This window comes from Pan troglodytes, chromosome 19, assembly GCF_028858775.2.
Source record: "Pan troglodytes isolate AG18354 chromosome 19, NHGRI_mPanTro3-v2.0_pri, whole genome shotgun sequence".
Classification (NCBI taxonomy): domain Eukaryota; kingdom Metazoa; phylum Chordata; class Mammalia; order Primates; family Hominidae; genus Pan; species Pan troglodytes.
Window position 1 is genome coordinate 50,474,649 of NC_072417.2, and position 19,260 is coordinate 50,493,908.

At 49.2% G+C, this 19,260-nt stretch overlaps 1 protein-coding gene across 5 annotated transcripts in view; it reads right to left on the reverse strand.

Annotated features, from left to right (window-relative positions):
- The window catches only part of NT5M (5',3'-nucleotidase, mitochondrial), a 42,674-nt gene that overhangs the window by 11,713 nt on the left and 11,701 nt on the right, over window positions 1-19,260 (reverse strand). For 3 of the 5 annotated variants that reach the window (XM_054671011.2, XM_054671010.2, XM_063799695.1), the window contains exons 3-4: window positions 12,527-12,587; window positions 2,176-2,268 (exon numbers count right to left, since the gene is read on the reverse strand). In XM_054671011.2, the coding sequence (XP_054526986.1) occupies window positions 2,176-2,268; window positions 12,527-12,587 (154 nt within the window). The remainder of the gene's footprint in view (window positions 1-2,175; window positions 2,269-12,526; window positions 12,588-19,260) is intronic. The other 2 variants (XM_003953120.5, XM_511310.9) reach the window with 1 other exon arrangement.

A 19,260-nucleotide genomic window follows, 5' to 3' on the forward strand; every position in this document is an offset into this window, starting at 1 on the left:
TGTTCATGGCCAGGCGTGGTGGCTCATGCCTGTAATCCCAGCACCTTGGGAGGCCAAGGCAGGTGGATTACCTGAGGTCAGGAGTTAGAGACCAGCTGGCCAACATGGCAAAACCCCGTCTCTACTAAAAATACAAAAATTAGCCGGACATGGTGGCACATGCCTGTAGTTCCAGCTACTTGGGAGGCTGAGGCAAGAGAACTGCTTGAACCCAGGAGGCAGAGGTTGCAGTGAGCAGAGATCGCGCCACTGCACTCCAGCCTGAGTGACAGAGCGAGACTCCATCTCAAAAAAAAAAATTGTTCATTTTAAAACAACTAAGAATATAATTGGATTGTCTATAACACAAAGGATTGAATGTTTAAGGTGATAATGGATACCCCATCTGCCCTGATGTGTTACACATTGCATGCCTGTATCAAAACATCTAATGTACCTCATAAATATACACATCTACTATGTACCCACAAAAATTAAAAATTAAAATTAAAAAATCACTTGTATTCCAAAAATTAGCTGGGCATGGTGGCGGGCGCCTATAGTCCCAGCTACTTGGGAGGTGGAGGCAGGAGAATGGCATGAACCCAGGAGGCGGAGCTTGCAGTGAGCCGAGATCGTACCACTGCATTCCAGCCTGGGCAACAGAGCAAGACTCCATCTCAAAAAAAAAAATCACTTGTATTCTATATATTTGGAAATTTCAATTAAACAAAGTTTATAATAGCATTAAAAACGAAATAAGCTGAACTGTACACTTGATAAATTTTATCATGTGTATTTACCATTATAAAATATTTTAAAATATATTTATAAAGATAGTCTCTATGCCAAAAAAAAAAAAACATGAAATAGAGACAAATTTAACACAATATGTGCAAGACTGGTGCACTGAAAGCTACAAAACATTGCTGAGAGAAGGTAGAGGTGGCCTACATAAATGAGGATGTGTATGTGCTTGTGGATCAGAGGACCCAATATTGTTAAGCTTTATAGCTACAATGCACTTGCAATCAAATTCTCACCAGGTTCTTTGTAGAAACTGACCAGCTTGTTCTAAACATTCTATAGAAATATAAAGGACCCAGAATAGCCAAAACAATTTTTAAAATGAAGAATAATTTTGGAAAACTCACACTGCTTTCAAAAGTTACTATAAAACTACAGTGGCCAGGCACAGTGGCTCACGCCTGTAATCCCAGCACTTTGGGAGGCCAAAGTGGGTGGATCACAAGGTCAGGAGATCAAGACCATCCTGGCCAACATGGTGAAACCCCGTCTCAACTAAAAATACAAAAATTAGCTGGGTGTGGTGGCGCCTGTAATCCCAGCTACTCGGGAGGCTGAGGCACGAGAATCACTTGAACCCAGGAGGAGGTTGCAGTGAGCTGAGATCACACCACTGCACTCCAGCCTGGCGACAGAGCAAGACTCCATCTCAAAAAACAAAAAAAGAAAAACTACAGTAACTGAGACAGTGTGGTATTTACATTAGGTGGGACACTTAGATCAGAGAAGCAGGATACATTCCAGAAATGGACCCCAGGCTACCATGACACTTCAGTGAGAAAGGGTGGCCTTTCCAACAGAGGCACAACTGGATCCACATGCAAAAAAAAAAAAAAAAAACCTCTCCATTTTTACCTCCTACAATATATGATAATTAACTCAAAACGAGCCAGGCATGGTGGCTCACGCTTGTAATCCCAATATTTTGGGAGGCCAAGACAGGTGGATCACTTGACGTCAGGAGTTTGACACCAGCCTGGCCAACATGATGAAACCCCATCTCTACTAAAATACAAAAACATGCCAGGCACGGTGTCTCACACCTGTAATCCCAGCACTTTGGGAGGCCGAGGCGGGCGGATCATGAGGTCAGGAGATTGAGACCATCCTGGCTAACACGATGAAACCCCGTCTCTACTAAAAATACAAAAAATTAGCCAGGTGTGGTGGCGGGTGCCTGTAGTCCCAGCTACTCAGGAGGCTGAGGCAGGAGAATGGCATGAACCTGGGAGGCGGAGGTTGCAGTGAGCCGAGATCACGCTGTTGTACTACAGCCACGGAGACAAAGCAAAACTCCGTCTCAAAAAAAACAAATGGATCATAACCTAAATAAAAAATCTAAAAGTATAAAACTTCTGCTCTTCTAAAGACTCTGTTGAGAAAACTCACCTGTAACCTCAGCACTTTGGGAGGCTGAGGCAGGAGGATTGCTTGAGTCCAGGGGTTCAAGACCAGCTTGGGCAACATAGCAAGACCCCATCTCTAAAAAAAAAAAGTGTTTTAAAAATTAGCTTGGCATGGCGGCACACACCTATAGTCCCAACTACTCAGGAGGCTAAGGTGGGAGGATCACTTCAGCCCAGGGGGTCACAGCTGCAGTGAGGCGTGATCATGCCACTGTACTTCAGCTGGAGTGACAGAGCAAAACTCTGTCTCTCAAAAAAGAAAAAAAAGAAAAAGAAAATTAAAATACAAATCACAGACTGGGATAAAATATTTGTAAAACACATTATCTGATAAAGAACTTGTTTCTAGCATATCTAAAGAACTCTCACAACTCACAAACAACTCAATGAGAAACGAGGCAAAAGGCTTGAACATATCATTACAGAAAATATACAAAGGGCTACTTGCTTAAAAACATGTCCAATGTCATTAATCAAGGAAATGCAAATTAAAACAACAATGAGACACCACTACATGCCTATGAGAATAGCCAAAATCCAGAGCCCTGACAATACCAAATGCTGACAAGGATAGGGAGCAAGAAGGACTCTCATTCACTGTGGTTTTTTTTAAGAGACTTTATTTTTTAGAGCAGTTTTAGGTTTACAGCAAAATTGAGCAGAGGTACAGAGTTCCCATATACCCTCCACTCCCACACAACGCACAGCCTCCCCGATTACCAATACCACAGAACGCAGGATACCGGGAGTGAACCCTGACGTAAACTATGGGCTCTGAGTGACCATGGTGCACTGAGGTAGGTTCAACAGCTATAATAATGTGCACACTGGTCGGGGCATTGTGCCTTTAGCTCAGATTTGCCTGACAAGGGTCTGTTAGGTTTATAAGCAGCTGTTTGGAAGAAGGGCTGCTCATCACCTGATTACCATTTTGGTTCCTGAAAGCTCTGGGGAGAAAATAGTTCAGCCCAGATGAATGTAAAGGTATCCAAGCATAAAGCGGTGCTGTTGTTCTAAACCAGAATCAGGAAAAATGCCTGCCATGGAACCTAAAACTACATGTAGCTAAAGAATTGCTGGCAGGACTCCCAGGGGAGGCGCTCTCTCCAAGACCTAGGAGTGCAGGCAGGAAGTCCATGAACCACCTCAAGAGCAAAGAGTTCAGTGATTACCAAGAAGACACAGAAGTAAAGGGGGATGCTGGCAGAGGACAGTGCTGGAAAAGATCAGAGGGGCAGATGGCTGGCAGCTCTCGACCCCACCTCCCTGCCCTGCCTGCTCCGCGTGGCTCACAGGCCCATGACCAAATGCACACATCAGAAATAAGAGATCTATGAGCTAGACACGGTCCCTAGCAGGCAAAATGTTGGAAAGGACAGAGTCCTGCTCCACTCAGATGAGCAGATCCCAAGACAGGCCTTAAATCAAGGAGGGTGGGGTATGCAGGTGTGGAGTTGGGTGAATGACACTGTTAGAAAAATAATACCATAGGCCGGATGCGGTGGCTCACACCTGTAATCCTAGCACTTTGGGAGGCCGAGGCAGGTGGATCATGAGGTCGGGAAATCAAGACCATCCTGGCCAACACACTGAAACCCTGTCTCTACTAAAAATACAAAAAATTAGCCAGGCATGGTGGTGGGCGCCTGTAGTCCCAGCTACTTGGGAGGCCAAGGCAGGAGAATGGTGTGAACCCAGGAGGCGGAGCTTGCAGTGAGCAGAGATCGCGCAACTGCACTCCAGCTTAGGTGACACAGCGAGACTCCATTTCAAAAAAAAAAAGAAAAGAAAAAGAAAAAGAATACCATAAAACTGGAGGTTTTCAAAATGAATGGCTTGATCTAGGACACTTTAAAGGTATTATGACCAGGCACGATGGTCTGGGAGTTAGAGGCTGCAGTGAGCTATGATCGTTCCACTAGAATCCACCTGGGCAACAGAACGAGACCCTGTCTTTAAAAAAAAAAATTACATAAATAAATAAAGGGATCATGCACTTTTGTCTACAATCCCTATTACAATGATGAAATGGCCAGATCTAACTAGAAGGAGTGAGTTAGCTTTGGAATTATTAGCCATCTGAACAGCCAATTTTATTTTATTTTTTGGAAATGTAATTCACATATCATAAAATTTACCAATTTAAAGTGTACAATTCAATGGTCTTTAGTGTATCAACAATGTTATGCAACCACTACCACTATCTAAATTCCAGAATGTTTCCATCACCCCTAAAAGAAACCCCATGCCAATTAGCATGAACAATTTTTAAAATAAACACGGTATGGGCCAGAAACACGCCAAGAAAGACACCATGAGCCCCACTGAGATGGCAGGGGTGAGACTGGGGTTCAGGAGCTCCAGGGGAAGCTCCTGAATGCTGGCAGTGTGGCCGTGCCATCCCCAAAAGAACCTAGGGTTTCTTTACATGCCAAGAGAAAGTGCCAAGTCTTTTAGCCTAAGTCCTACAGGGAGTAACTGGAAAACGTACTGGAGCAACTGGAAATTTAATGTAAAATATGCAAAGAAGGCCGGGTGCAGTGGCTCACGCCTGTAATCCTAGCACTTTGGGAGGCTGAGGCAGGCGATTGCCTGAGCTCAGGAGTTCAAGACTAGCCTGGGCAACACGATGAAACCCCATCTCTACTAAAATACAAAAAATTAGACGGGTGTGGTAGCATGTGCCTGTAGTCCCAGCTACTCGGGAGGCTGAGGCAGGAGAATGGCGTGAACCCGGGAGGCTGAGCTTTCAGTGAGCTGAGATCACACCACTGCATTCCAGCCTGGGTGACAAAGTGAGACTCCGTCTCAAAAAAAAAAAAAAAAAAAAAAAGAAAGAAAGAAAGAAAGAAAGCAAAGAAATGTAATTCATTATCTTAAGTTAAAAAAAAATGGTCTATGTTGGCCAGGCGCGGTGGCTCACACCTGTAATCCCAGCACTTTGCAGGGCTGAGGCAGATGGATCACCCGAGGTCAGGAGTTTGAGACCAGCCTGGCCAATGTGGTGAAACTTTGTCTCTACAAAAAATACAAAAATTAGCCGGGCATGGTGGCAGATGCCTGTAATCCCAGCTAGTCAGGAGGTTGAGGCAGGGGAATCACTTAAACCCAGGAGGCGGACGTTGCAGTGAGCTGAGATCACGCCATTGCATTCCAGCCTGGGCAACAACAGCAAAACTCTGTCAAAAAAAAAAAAAAAAAGCCTACGTTTTTACGTTTTTATTTCAGGTTAGAGGAAGAGGCTCAATTAAGGAGTGGGTATTTTTTTTTTTTTTTTTGAGACGGAGTCTGACTGTCATTCAGGCTGGAGTGCAGTGGCACCATCTCAGCTCACTGCAACCTCTGTCTCACGGGTTCACGCCATTCTCCTGCCTCAGCCTCCCAAGTAGCTGGGACTACAGGTGCCCGCCACAACGCTCGGCTAATTTTTTGTATTTTTAGTAGAGACGGGGTTTCACCGTGTTAGCCAAGATGGTCTCAATCTCCTGACCTCATGATCTGCCCACCTCGGCCTCCCAAAGTGCTGGGATTACAGGCGTGAGCCACCACGCCCAGCCAGGAGTAGGTTTTTGTTTTGTTTTGTTTTGTTTGTTTTTGTTTTTGTCTTTTTGAGACAGGGAATTACTCTGTCACTAAGGCTGTAATGCAGTGGCATGATCATAGCTCACTGCAGCCTTGACCTCCCAGGCTCAAGCAATCCTCCCACCTCAGCTTCCCAAAATGCTGCAACTACAGGCACACATCAGCACGCCTGGCTAATTTTTTTTTAGTACAGATGGGGTCTCATCATGTTGCCCAGGCAGGTCTCGAACTCCTGGGTTCAAGTGATCCTCCTGCCTCAGCCTCCCAAAGTGGTGGGATTACAAGCATGAGCCACTGTACCCGGCCTGAAGTGGGAATTTTTGACATTTATTCTAAAAATCAACGTCGAATCGGGCAGACATGTCATCTGGAAACCAGACTTCAAATCAGAAGAGCACATTCCCCTTCGCACCCAAGCCCCTCCCTTAATTTGGCTTGTGATTACTCCCCTTGTTGAACTGGAAAATCTCAGAGTAAAATGCCATGCCTGTGGATGAAGAACCTGACACGGATTTTCAAATCTCTCTGGGGGGTGAAAAGGTACAGGTCATGCTGCTTAAGTTTCAAGTCAAGGAGTCCGAGAAGAGGCAGTGAGGCCGAGGAGCAGAGCATGGGCTCTGAAGTCTGACTCCCCACTTTCTGGCCGCTGACCCTGAGCTTCAACTGTCTGTGCCTCAGTCTGCCCATCTGTAGAACAGGGATAATAAAGATACCTATTTTAAGGCCAGGCGCTGCGGCTCACGCCTGTAATCCCAGCACTTTGGGAGGCCGAGGCGGGCAGATCACGAGGTCAGGAGATCGAGACCATCCTGGCTAACACAGTGAAACCCCGTCTCTACTAAAAATACAAAAAAATTAGCTCGCCGTGGTAGCAGGGATCTGTAGTCCCAGGTACTCGGGAGGCTGAGGCAGGAGAATGGCATGAACCCGGCACGGGGAGCTTGCAGTGAGCCGAGATCACGCCACTGCACTCCAGCCTGGGAGACAGAGCGAGACTCCGTCTAAAAAATAAAAATAAAAAAATAGAAATACCTATTTTGTAGGGCTACTATGAAGGCTAAATGGATCACTACAGGGAAAGCCCTTGGAGACGTATACTAACAGCTTGGCTATTGTTAACTATTACCGAGCAATCTGGGTTTAGAATGTTGGGAAACCTTCTTTCCAGCCAGAAAGAAGGTTCTGGCAACCTGAATGTAACCCAATTCCACTCCCTCCATGTGGTGATAAAGTGAGAGACCTCACAGCAGTCAGGTTCCCATCCTCTGACTGGGTCTTGAAAGAAAATCAACCAAGGAGAAAAGTTTCCACTTCTAGCAACAAAGGCTGAACCTACTCAGTGGACAGGAGCTGGGGAAGGAACTGTGAGTGCTCTGGGGCTTAAGCCTAGACCGGGGCTACCGTGGGAGACCTCTGTCCTGTGCAGATGTGCCCTGAGACCCATCTCCAGCCCTTCCTTGCCTCCCCCAGGCATGGAACACAGGAACCATTAATACCAGCCCGCCCTCAGCCAGGGAAGAAGTACCAGTCCATAGGGTTGGGAGGGGCACAAACGGTGGGTGAGGGGGTGCTTGGAGCAACCTTCGCCTTACTTCTCACCCGCACTTCTCCCCTTGTCTTAGTTCTAGGGTTAAAGGTGGTGGTGTGGCTAAACCATGAGGACAGCTGGGAGATTTGGATAAACTAATCCATTTCACCTGGCCCAACCCCGCTCCCAATCAGCCTCTGTAGCCACTGGCCAACAAAATTCACCCTGAATTCCTCAAATCTGCTGCGCACTTTCCTGTCTTCATGTGTTTGTTCAATGGCCTGCTTCCTCTATTGACTGACCCTATGTGGTCCAGCCTAGCCCCTGGCAGGAGGAAAGTACCCTGCCCACGGCTGGTACAGTGGAAATGAATACAAATTTCTGTGTGATATATACCCGAACCCTACCTTTCCTCGCGTGACCCAGGAATTGTATTTCTTGGAATTCACCCTAAGAACATGACCATACAAAGGCTTACTCACTAGACGTCTTCAGCTATTAACAATCATGTTTCTGGCTGGGCATGGTGGCTCACACATGTAATCCCAGCACTTTGGGAGACCGAGGTGGGCAGACTACTTTGAGGCTAGGAGTTTGAGACCAGCCTGGCCAACATGGTGAAACCCCATCTCTATTAAAAATACAAAAAAATTGGCCGGGCGTGGTGGCTCACGCCTGTAATCCCAGCATTTGGGAGACCGAGGCAGGTGGATCACAAGGTCAGGAGTTTGAGACCGGCCTGACCAACATAGCGAAACCCTGTCTCTACTAAAAATACAAAAATTAGCTGGTCATGGTGGCACGCACCTGTAATCCCAGCTACTTAGGAGGCTGGGGCAGGATAATCACTTGAACCCAGGAGGTGGAGGTTGAAGTGAGCTGAGATTGCACCACTGCACTCCAGCTTGGGTGACAGAGCGGGACTCTGTCTCAAACAAAACAAAACAAAAATATAAAAAATTAGCCAGGCATGGTGACACACACTTGTCCCAGCTGCTTGGGAGGCTGAGGCATGAGAATCACTTAAACTCAGGAGGCGGAGGTTGCAGTGAGCCAAGATCGTGTCACTGCACTTCAGTCTGGGCCACAGAGCTGGACCCTGTCTCACAAAAAAAAAAAAAAAAAAATCATGTTTCTGAAGTGTTTGATGACAGAAAAAAGGCTAAAAATATATTAATAAGCAGAAAAGGATAACTATGTTGGATGAAAGCTTTGTTAAAATACATGTATTATATTTAATACGCATCAAAGAAAAACGAGGGCTGGGTGCGGTGGCTCACCTGTAATCCTAGCACTCTGGGAGGACAAGATGGGTGGATCACGAGGTCAGGAGCTAGAGACCAGCCTGGCCAACATGATGAAACCCTGTTTCTACTAAAAATACAAAAAAAATTAGCCGGGTGTGGTGGCGCACACCTGTAATCCCAACTACTAAGGAGGCTGAGGCAGGAGAATCACTTGAACTTGGGAGGCGGATGTTGCAGTAAGCCGAGATCGCACCACTGCACTCCAGCCTGGGTGACATAGTGAGACCCTGTCTCCCCTACTCCCCCACAAAAAACTAGAAAGAACCAGATCAAAGTGCTAACAGCATCTCTCTCCAGGTGGTGGGATTGTAGATGTGGATTCTTGTTGCCTTTGCTCTTTCGTTTAGTTTGATCAGGACATCCACTATGAGTGTGACCCTTCTTCTGGCAACAGCATCTCAACTCCTCTGGGAAGCCACGCCTCTGCCACCAACTGCAGCCTTTTAGGACAGTCCATCAGGGCACCCAGGGCTGGGTGTGGGACCCAAGCTCAGCTGATGGGCCTCCCTCTCCTGGGGACTAGGAATCTTGGGCAATGAAACCCAAGGATGGAGAAAGGGCGCTCCAGCGTCTTGGGCTGTTTGCTGGAGAGACGGTCTGCGGGCTCTGCCCCTACGGCCTCAGGACTGCTTCCGCGGGCTTCCTTTTGATTCCCTGAGCAAGGCAATATCCTTCTAATCAGTCCTGCCTTTGTTCAAGTGAGCCAGAGCCTGTTGATGTTACTGTGACTGGGGTCCTGACATCCCTTTCCTCTTAAATATGCGCGGTTTCCAAATCCTCTCCAGTGAATGCAGGCTACCTCCAGGGGAACACACTGGCGGTGGGCACAGGCTCTTGACAGGCAGACCCGGAGCAGGCTTCACTGGCTGGCCAAGCGTCAGACCTGGTAAATGAGCTGCGTCATCCCTCTGAGCCTCAGTTTCTTCATCTGTCAAATCAGAAGAGTTTTCTTGTTTCACAGGCAGCTGTTGTAAACCTCAAAAGTGAGAATAAAGGGACATTGCCTGGCATATCAAAGGTGTCAAATGAATGGCAAGCACTGTACTCGCCAATGTTTAATAACTCTCTGTTGGACAAATGAATCTACTCATTTAACAACAAACGCTGAGTCCTCCCAGTGTGCCACCCTGCGCTGGGTGCTGGGCTTGACAGTGGGCAGGAGGGTGTGAGCCCAGCCTGCACAGGTCCCAGCCCAGTCAGGAGATGGACCAAGAACAAGCCACAGACGAAAACACAAACCCATTTCAAGTGGTGGGAAGTGTCATCCAAAAAACAAGATGGAGAAAGAATACACTTCAATATGACGGTCACGAAATGTGGGGAGACTTCTGGGCCGAGGCCTCGTGGACAAGAAGGCACCAGACCTAGGGGTGGGAGGAGAACATTCCAAGCCAAAAGCTGCTGGAGAAGCACACAGAGAGGGGGGCACAGTGGGTGGAGAGGCAGGCAGGCCCTGCAGGTCATGCTCAGGAGGGTGTATGTGGTTTTTAAAGGGAAACTATTCAGAGGTTTCAAGTCAGGAGCTGCCATGATCTGCTCTGTGAGGGCCTTGTCAGCCTGCATGGAACTGAAAGGAGCAGGCAGTTTAGGAGGCCCTGTCAGCTGTACTGGGAGTAAATGCCAAGGTGCTGGCAATGAGAAGAGACAGAAGCAGACAGGTGCCAGGCGCGTTTTCGAAATCGGTCCCACGGGACATGGGACTCACCAACAGGCTGGAAGTGAGGGCTTAGAGGAAGACATCAGCACGGCCCCTGATTTCCGAGCTGAGGCCACCAGACAGCACTGCCATGCACAAGGAAATCAGCACCCCAGGGACAGATACATCGGGTCTGAGTGTCTGGAGCTCAGAGGGCAGTCCCGGGCTGAGGCAACACAGGTGGGACAGCTGGCACAAAGACAGTATCTAAATCCCCAGGAACGGATGAATGAGGCCATGTCGTTCATCTCACTCCCACAACTGCTGGTCAACCACCATGGCCACCCAGTGAAACTCCAGCTGAAATAGTGACTCCAGTCCCGCAATCCTTAAACTTGAGGGTGCATGAGAATCACCTGGCGGGCTCGTAAGACCCACATTGCTACTCCCAGAGTGTCTGATTCAGAAGGTGTAGGGTGGGGCTGAAAAATGTCCACTCCTAAGGAGTCTCCAAGGGATGCTGACTCTGGTCTCAGGACTCACTTTGGGATCACTGCTCGACCTGAAACAGTGGGCCTGGCCCACACTCTGAATCCACATTGACTGGCTGCAGGTAAGATACTCCTCTCTCCTAAGTATAAGTGAACTCGTGCTCCTAGCGTGTTAAAAGGGGGTCAGCGAAGGCCGGCCATGGTGGTGCGTGGTGCGCAGCTGTGTTCCCAGCTACTCAAGAGGCTGAGGTGGGAGGATCACTTGAGCCCAGGAGTTCGAGGCTGCAGTGAGCTGGGATGGCACCTGTGAGTGGCCACTGCACTCCAGCCTGGGTGACAGAACAAGACCCACTCTCTAAAAACATGAGGGATGTCAGGGTAACTAGGGAACAAGGTGTCATGAGGACATGATGAAACAGTGGGCACTAAGCACCCACATAATGCCAGAGCAACTGTTCAGCAAGTGTGATTCCCACTGAGCACACAGACGGCACGCTATGTTGGCTGAATGTGTGAATTTCTTTTTTTTTTTTTTTAATTAAGTTTTTTTGTGAGGGGACAGTCTCGCTCTGTCACCCAGGCTGGAGTGCAGTGGCACGATCTTGGCTCACTGCAACCTCCACCTCCCAGGTTCAAGCAATTCTCATGCCTCAGCCTCCCAAGTAGCTGGGACTACAGGCATGAACCACTACACCCAGCTGATTTTCGTATTTTTAATACAGATGGGGTTTCACCATGATGGCCAGGCTGGTCTTGAACTCCCAGCCTCAGGTGACCCACCTGCATTGGCCTCCCAGAGTTCTGGGATTACAGGCGTGAGCCACCGCGCCTGACCATGAATTTCATTTAAATATGGAATCCAGGCCAGGCACGGTGGCTCACGCCTATAATCCCAGCACGTTGGGAGGCCGAGGCAGGCACATCACCTGAGCTCAGGAGTTCAAGACCAGCCTGGCCAACATGGCAAAACCCCGTCTCTACTAAAAATACAAAAAAAATTACCTGGATGTGGTGGTAGGCACTTGTAATCCCAGCTACTCAGGAGGCTGAGACAGGAGAATCGCTTGAACCCAGTGATCTTGGCAGTGAGCCAGGATCGTGCCATTGCACTCCAGCCTGTGCAACAACAAGAGCAAAACTCTGTCTCAAAAAAAATGGGAATCCAGAGCAGAAAGGTTATGTGAAGAACATGAAAGAACTCATGCCTGAAGGTTTGATGCCCCCAGAGCAGGAGGGGCTCTGGACTGAAGATCTTGCCTTCCTCAGCTCGGGAAGAGTTGCTCCGACGTCCCCAGGGAGGGCTGGCCCTGACCCCTCCGGCATGAGTGCTCTCCTCCAGGGCCACAGACCTTTCCTCTGGGTTTGGCAACTGCAAGTTCCCAATTTCCAGAAAGGTCTCAATTTCATGCAACTCTAATTCTTTTCAATAAAGATAATAAAGTGAGTATACAGCAAAATGAACTTTACCCACCTCACCTTTTTAAGACTTTTCATGTTAATGCATCCACGTGCCTTCAGGACCTCCCCAGGCATGGTTCTCACCCTTCAAAGGCCTGCTCTGGGCCAGGCTAACCTGACACAGTGACAGGCACCCTTCCTGGAGAACCTGCGTCATAAGAGGCCCCATCTAGAGCCTCAGGCTGGAGAGGTCCTTGGGGAGCAGAAGCCGCTGTCACAGAGGTGGGGGAGTGCTGTGAGGGTCCATCCCCTTTCCACAGGCAGGCTGAGCCCTGTACCCCTCACCTGTGACGCATGGGGTAAGGGCTCAGCTGAGCAGACGCACGCCTTACCTTCTCATAGGGACAGTACTTGAACATCTTGATGGGGCTTGTGCAGATGAAGACGTCAGTGCTGTCAACAAGAGAAAGGAGGTTGAGCCTGCAGCCCCATGACTTCACCACCCCGAGGCCTTCACCACCTGCCCTGCCTTCACAGGGCTGGACCCTCTGAGTCTGAACCCTTCCCCTGCTGTGGGAGACCCACTCCCCTGTACTATACCCACACCAGAGGTGTCGGCCTATCCCATGGCCCTGGGCAGCCACATGACCCTACCCAGCCACAGGCAGCCAGCTCTGGGCTGGACATCTGACTGGAGGGCCTCCTGCAATGCAGAGTGGTAAGTCGAGAAATCTATGAGGAAGAAGGATTCTGGCATGCAAGTCCCCTGGCCTGGAGAACACAGAGAAGGAGCCTACTCCATGCCAGGCTAAGCCCTGCAGTGATCGAGTCCCTGAAACACAGGCTTGGCCTTGGCTTGGCTCCGCGTGAGGAGCGCCACATCCCCAAGGTCGTAGCTCCGCGGGAGAGCTGACCCAAATGGCCTCCCAGGTGCCTGCGCCCTCATGCCCACAGGGCCCCAGCCCTCACTAATGGAGCCACCTGGTCCCAAACACCCTCATGAGGCTGGCGTTCGCCACTGGAGCCTGTGCCTCCTGCACGTCTTGCTGAGCCTCTGGAAGATGGCACTTTGCTGACGCTTTCTCTCTGGCAAACGCGTCCCTCAACAGGCAGAGGTGAGACTCCCGGGTCCCTGGGCACAGGGTGTGCCCTCTCATTACCTGATACTTGGCACTACCTCCACCAACCACGCCATCCCCTCTCCTAAAGACTCAGCCTCTCCCCGGCATCCTCACTCCTGCCCCAACCAAAACTGGCCTCACACGAAGGGAGCACCTCCCCAACTCGCCTCTGAGTGACAGCTGCCTCTTCCTCATCCCCCACAGACTTCAGAGATGGCAGGTGAGGGCAGCGTCTGCCTTCTCCACTGCTCCTTCCAGATCCCTGATGCCAATGCCCACACTCGACAGCACACCTCTAGAGCCCTTCCTACCCACTGTCACCTACCATTGCCAGTTACTGTCCCTTATGCACCTCACTCGCTGGCTCGCCATCCTCTCCATTCCTGCTCTATCACCATCCTCAGTGACTTGACACACACATGTCCACATATATGTGTGTGCATAGGTACAGGTCCAACACCTTGTCGCTCAGTTCCTAACCCTCCCCACCTCCAAACAACTTCCTCTCCGCCTCCAAACACCCAACCTCCAATACCTCTCCTAGTGTCACCCCCGGAGCTTGGAATCACTTCCCCCCGAAACCTTGTCTCAGGCTTTGCCTCCCTGGCCACCACCCACGACGCTTCAGCAAATGCATTCTCTCATTCTGTACTCAACTCTTCAGCCTCGTGGAGACACCCTCCTTGTCCCAGCTTAGCGGCCTGCCTTCATCCAGCTGGGGCCCAGCCTTCGCTGCCATCCTCTGCTTGCGCTTCTCATCCTCCACCCAGGCCTGTCTCGCCAGGCCCTGAAGGAGCCCAGCTATCCCCACTGCTCCCACCTGCACCCAAGCAACTGAATGTTGCCGGAGAAGAAAATTCACATCATCAGTTGGACTTGTTTCACCTTCAATTCCTGACACCAAGCCAGGGCCTGCAGCTGCCTGGCAGCTCTCTTCAATGCCCTCTCTGGTGCTCTGGGCACAGCCAGGACACACCCGCCCCATTTCCTCAACCTTCTTGTGGGTGAGACTCCAAGCCCACCTAATCATGGATCTGGAGACTCACCTGCCGCCGGGCTCACTTCTTCCTCCCTTCCTGCTGCACAGGAGGAAGCCACACCACTCCCCTCTCCTGGGCTCCACCTGTGCCCTGGATCCTCCCCCTCTGCCCTTCACAGACACTATGCCCTGCAATACCCGCTTGCTATCCTTCTCCACAATCCTTATTCAAACGCGTGCTGGCACCTCCCGAATGCCCGCTTGCTATCCTCCTCCATGACTCCTCATTCAAACGTGTGCTGGCACCTCCCGCCTTAGATATATACACACACAGCCTTGACCCCCACACTCCAACTGCTCCCTTCAAAGCAGAATGTCCCCGACAAGCTGCCTCCACCTACCGACCCCACTCCCTCGCCTCCTGCTCCTGCTTCAATCCACTCTCGACTGGGCCTGCCCCTTCACTCCACAGAAATTGCTCCTTGTCACCAAAGACCCTCGTGTCCCTCTGTCCAATGCCCATCTCACCATCCTCACCCACAGGTACTCAGCCCAGCTGGCCACGCCAGCTCTCCTGGGCTCCCCTATCCTGGGTCCTAGCCTGCGCTCCTGGCCTCCTAATCCTCGCCAGCCACCCAGCCCAGACTCCCGTCTACTCCTCTCCTGACCGCTCCAGGTTGGGTCTAGGCCCTCGGGGGCTCTCAGCCTGCACTCCTGCTTTAAACACCATGTGCGTGCTGATGCGTCCCAACCTCTCCCAGCACCAAGTTTCCACCCACCTGGACGCCTCACACACCTCACACAGGATTTCCAACGTGGGAAACGTGATCCCCTACTCCTAAAGTGTGTCTCTCCCCGAGTCTTCCCTCAGTTCCTAGTCTATTTTAGATAAACAGAGATGATAGAGACGGAGCTCTGCTCAAGCAAAACACCTAAAAATCACCTATTTTTCCTACCTTTATTCCACCCCCAATATCAGATCCATCCCCAGGTCTTATGGGTCCCGCCAAAGCACACGTCATCCACCCACCTCTCTCCACGGACCTCACCCCAGTCAAACTGAGTCGTCTCCCACTGAGCGGCTGCAACCACCTCCACTGACTCTTCAACTTCCAGTTCTCACCCCTCCAAGCCATTTCCACCCAGCATCCAGACCCACTCTTTTTAAACAGCTTTACAGAGGTATAAATAATATAATAATCAACATGCAATAAACTGCACATATTAAAAGGGTACAATTCAATAAATTTGAACATAAAGACATACATGGGAGGCTGGGCATGGTGGCTCACGCCTGTAATCCCAGCACTTTCAGTGGCCAAGGCAAGCAGATCACCTGAGGTCAGGAGTTCAAGACCAGCCTGGCCAACACGGTGAAACCCTGTCTCTACTAAAAATAGAAAAATAGCCGGACGTGGTGATGAGCACCTGCAGTCCCAGCTACTCAGGAGGCTGAGGCAGAAGAATCACTTGAATCCGAAAGGCGGAGGTTGCAGTGAGCCGAGATCACACCACTGCACTCCAGCCTGGCGACAGAGCAAGACTCCGTCTCAAAATAAAGAAAGAAAGAAATATTTAAAAAAAGTAAAAGACACACATGGGAAACCCAGATCACCACAATCAAGAAATAAACACGCCTGCCACCCCCAAAGGTTCTCCTTTGTTATCTCTCCCAGCTGTCCCTCCCGTCCCTCCCTGCCTCTGGGGCCCTAGGCAACCACCCATCTACTTTCCATCAGTACAGATTGGATAGTATTTTCTAGAATGTTACATAAAAGAAAGTATAGTCTATACTCTGTTTTGCCTGGCTTCTTTCATCCAGCAAAACTATTCTGATATTCGCCCATATTGTTAAATAAATGTATCAACAGTGTGTCCTAATTGTTAAATAAATGTATCAATAGTTTGTCCTAAATTTTTAAATGTTTGAGTAAACATTTCTTAAAAGTTTTACTGAGATAGAATTCATATATCCTAATATTCACCTATTTTAAGTGTATAATTAAATAAATGTTAGTATATTTACAGGGTTTTACAGCCATCACCACAATCGAATTTAAAGACACTTCCATCACCCCAAAAAGAAGCCCCATTCCCATTAAGCAGTCATTCCCACGGCCCCTCCCCACAGCCTGGGGAACCAGGGGCTGCCTAGCTCTAAGGATTTGCCTCTTGTTCAGAAACTTTTTTTTTTTTTTTCTAAGACGAGGTCTCACTCTTGCCCAGGCTGGAGTGCAGTAGCTCGATCTCAGCTCACTGCAACCTCTGCCTCACGGGTTCAAGCAATTCTTCTACCTCAGCCTCCCCGCAAGCAGCTGGGATTACAGGCACCCACCAACACGCTCAGCTAATTTTTGTATTTTTAGTAGAGGTGGGGTTTCACCATGTTGCCCAGGCTGGTCTCGAACTCCTGACCTCTGGTGATTCACGTGCCTCGGCCTCCCAAAGCACTGGGATTACAGGGGTGAGCCACCACGCCCGCCCCACAATATTTCACATAAATAGAATCCTACAATACGTGGCCTTCTGTGTCTGGCTTCTTTCACTCAGTATCACGTTTTCAAGGTTCATTCATGTTGCCACATGAATGGGTAGGTCATTCCTTTTTTTTTTTTTTTTTTTTTTGAGACGGAGTTCTGCTCTTGTTGCCCAGGCTGGAGTGCAATGGCATGATCTCGGCTCACTGCAACCTCCGCTCCCCAGGTTCAAGGGATTCTCCCGCCTCAGCCTTCCGAGGAGCTGGGATTACAGGTATGTGCCACCACGTCCAGCTAATTTTGTATTTTTAGTAGAGACAGAGTTTCTCCATGTTGGTAAGGCTGGTCTCAAACTCCGGACCTCAGATGATCCGCCCGCCTCAGCCTCCCAAAGTGCTGGGATTACACACTTGAGCCACTGCGCCCAGACTTTTTTTTTTTTTTTTTTTTTTGAGACAGAGTCTCGCTTTGTTACCCAGGCTGGAGTTCAGTGGCACGATCTAGACTCACTGCAACCTCCCGTTTCCCCAGTTCAAGTGATTCTCCTGCGTCAGCCTCCCAAGTAGCTGGGATTACAGGTGCCTGCCACCAAGCCTGGCTAATTCTTTTTGTATTTTTAGTAGAGACGGGGTTTCGCCGTGTTGCACTGGCTGGTTTCAAACTCCTGAGCTCAGGCAATCTGTCCACCTCAGCCTCCCAAAGTGCTGGGATTACAGGCATGAGCCACCATGCCCGGCAGTCATTCCTTTTTATAGCTGAAACATATTCCATTGTGTGGCTACGTCACATTTTAAATATCCATCCATCACTTAGTGGATACTTGGGGTTGCTGTGAATAGTGTTGCTGGGACATTCGGGTACTAGTATTTGTTTGAATACCTGTTTTCAATTCCGTTGGGTATATACCTATGAGTTGAATTGCTGGCTCATACAGTGAGTCTATGTCTAACTTTTTTTTTTTTTTTTTTTTTCTGATCATGGAGTCTCACTCTGTCACCTAGGCTGGAGTGCAGTGGCATGATCTCAGCTCACTGCAACCTCCACCGCCTGGGTTCAAGCGATTCTCCTGCCTCAGTCTCCCAAGAGCTGGGATTACAGGTGCCTGCTACCATGCCTAGCTAATTTTTGTATTTTTAGTAGACAGGGTTTCATCATGTTGGCCAGGCTGGTCTCAAACTCTTGACCTCAGGTGATTCGCCCTCCTTGGCCTTCCAAAGTGCTGGGATAACAGGCGTGAGCCACCATGCCCGGCCTAACATTTGGAGGAAATGTTTTTCAAGGTGTTTTTCCACACTGGCTGCACTATTTTATATTCACACCCACAATGTGAATTGTGGTTTTTTTAGAGACTGTCTCACTCTATGTTGCCCAGGCTGGCCTTCCGGCCTTCTGTTGCCCTTCTCAGCCTTCTGAGTAGCTGGGAGCACAGGTGAGCGCCACTCACCCAGCTCCTCCTTGTGGTTTTGACTTGCATTTCCCTAATGACTGATGATGTTTTCAGGTAGTTACTGGCCATCTGGATATCTTCATTGGAAAAATGTCTATCCAAATTCATTGCCCCAAATCCACATTTTAAAAACCTAAATTAGCCAGGAGCAGTGGCTCACGCCTGTAATCCCAGCACTTTGGGAGGCCGAGGTGGGCAGATCACGAGGTCAGGAGATCGAGACTAACCTGGCTAATACGGTGAAACCCTGTCTCTACTAAAAATACAAAAAATTAGCGGGGCATGGTGGCAGATGCCTGTAGTCCCAGCTACTTGGGAGGCTGAGGCAGAATAGCATGAACCCGGGAGGCGGAGCTTGCAGTGAGCTGGGATCACACCGCTGCACTCTAGCCTGGGTGATGGAGCGAGACTGTCTCAAAAAAAAAAACCTAAGTTAGATCACATCAATCTCTCTTCAACTTCACCCTCCACCCACCCCCGCTGCCCCCAACATGCTTCCTAAGTTCCAGTGCCAGCTGTCCAGTTCCTTTATGTTACTCAGACAAACAAAGGCCTGGCCCGGCTCAGGCATTGGCACCTGCTCCTCTCCTGGCCTGCAAGGCCTGTCCCGACTCTTCACTGGCCCGTTCATTCTTACTCTTCAGGTCTGATGTCAATTCTCAGCTCCCTAGAGCCAGCTTCCCATCCTACCCAAAGCAGCCCCTTCCCTGTTTCCTCTGCAGCACAGCCCCTTGTTTAGTTCCTTCACTAAGCTTATCACAGTTGGAAATCATTTTAGTTTATATGTTGTCATCTTCCCTGCTGTGAGACCTGCCCTGAAACTGGAGACCTTAGGTGTGTTATTTACATATATATCCCCAGTGCTAGCATAGTACTGGGTGCATATTAAGTCATAAAATGTATCTGTTTAATGAACCCATGAATAAACTGCCTCTTACTCTAGGCTTCACGACAGTGAGCACCATGTTAAAATCAGGTTTAAGTTCTTATCCTTCCAAATGAGTGGTTTCCTCCAAAATTGTTAAAAAAAAATTTTTTTTTAAATCAACAATTACTGTGGGATTATGCACATGAAGTTATTCATTTGGCAAATGTTTTGAGT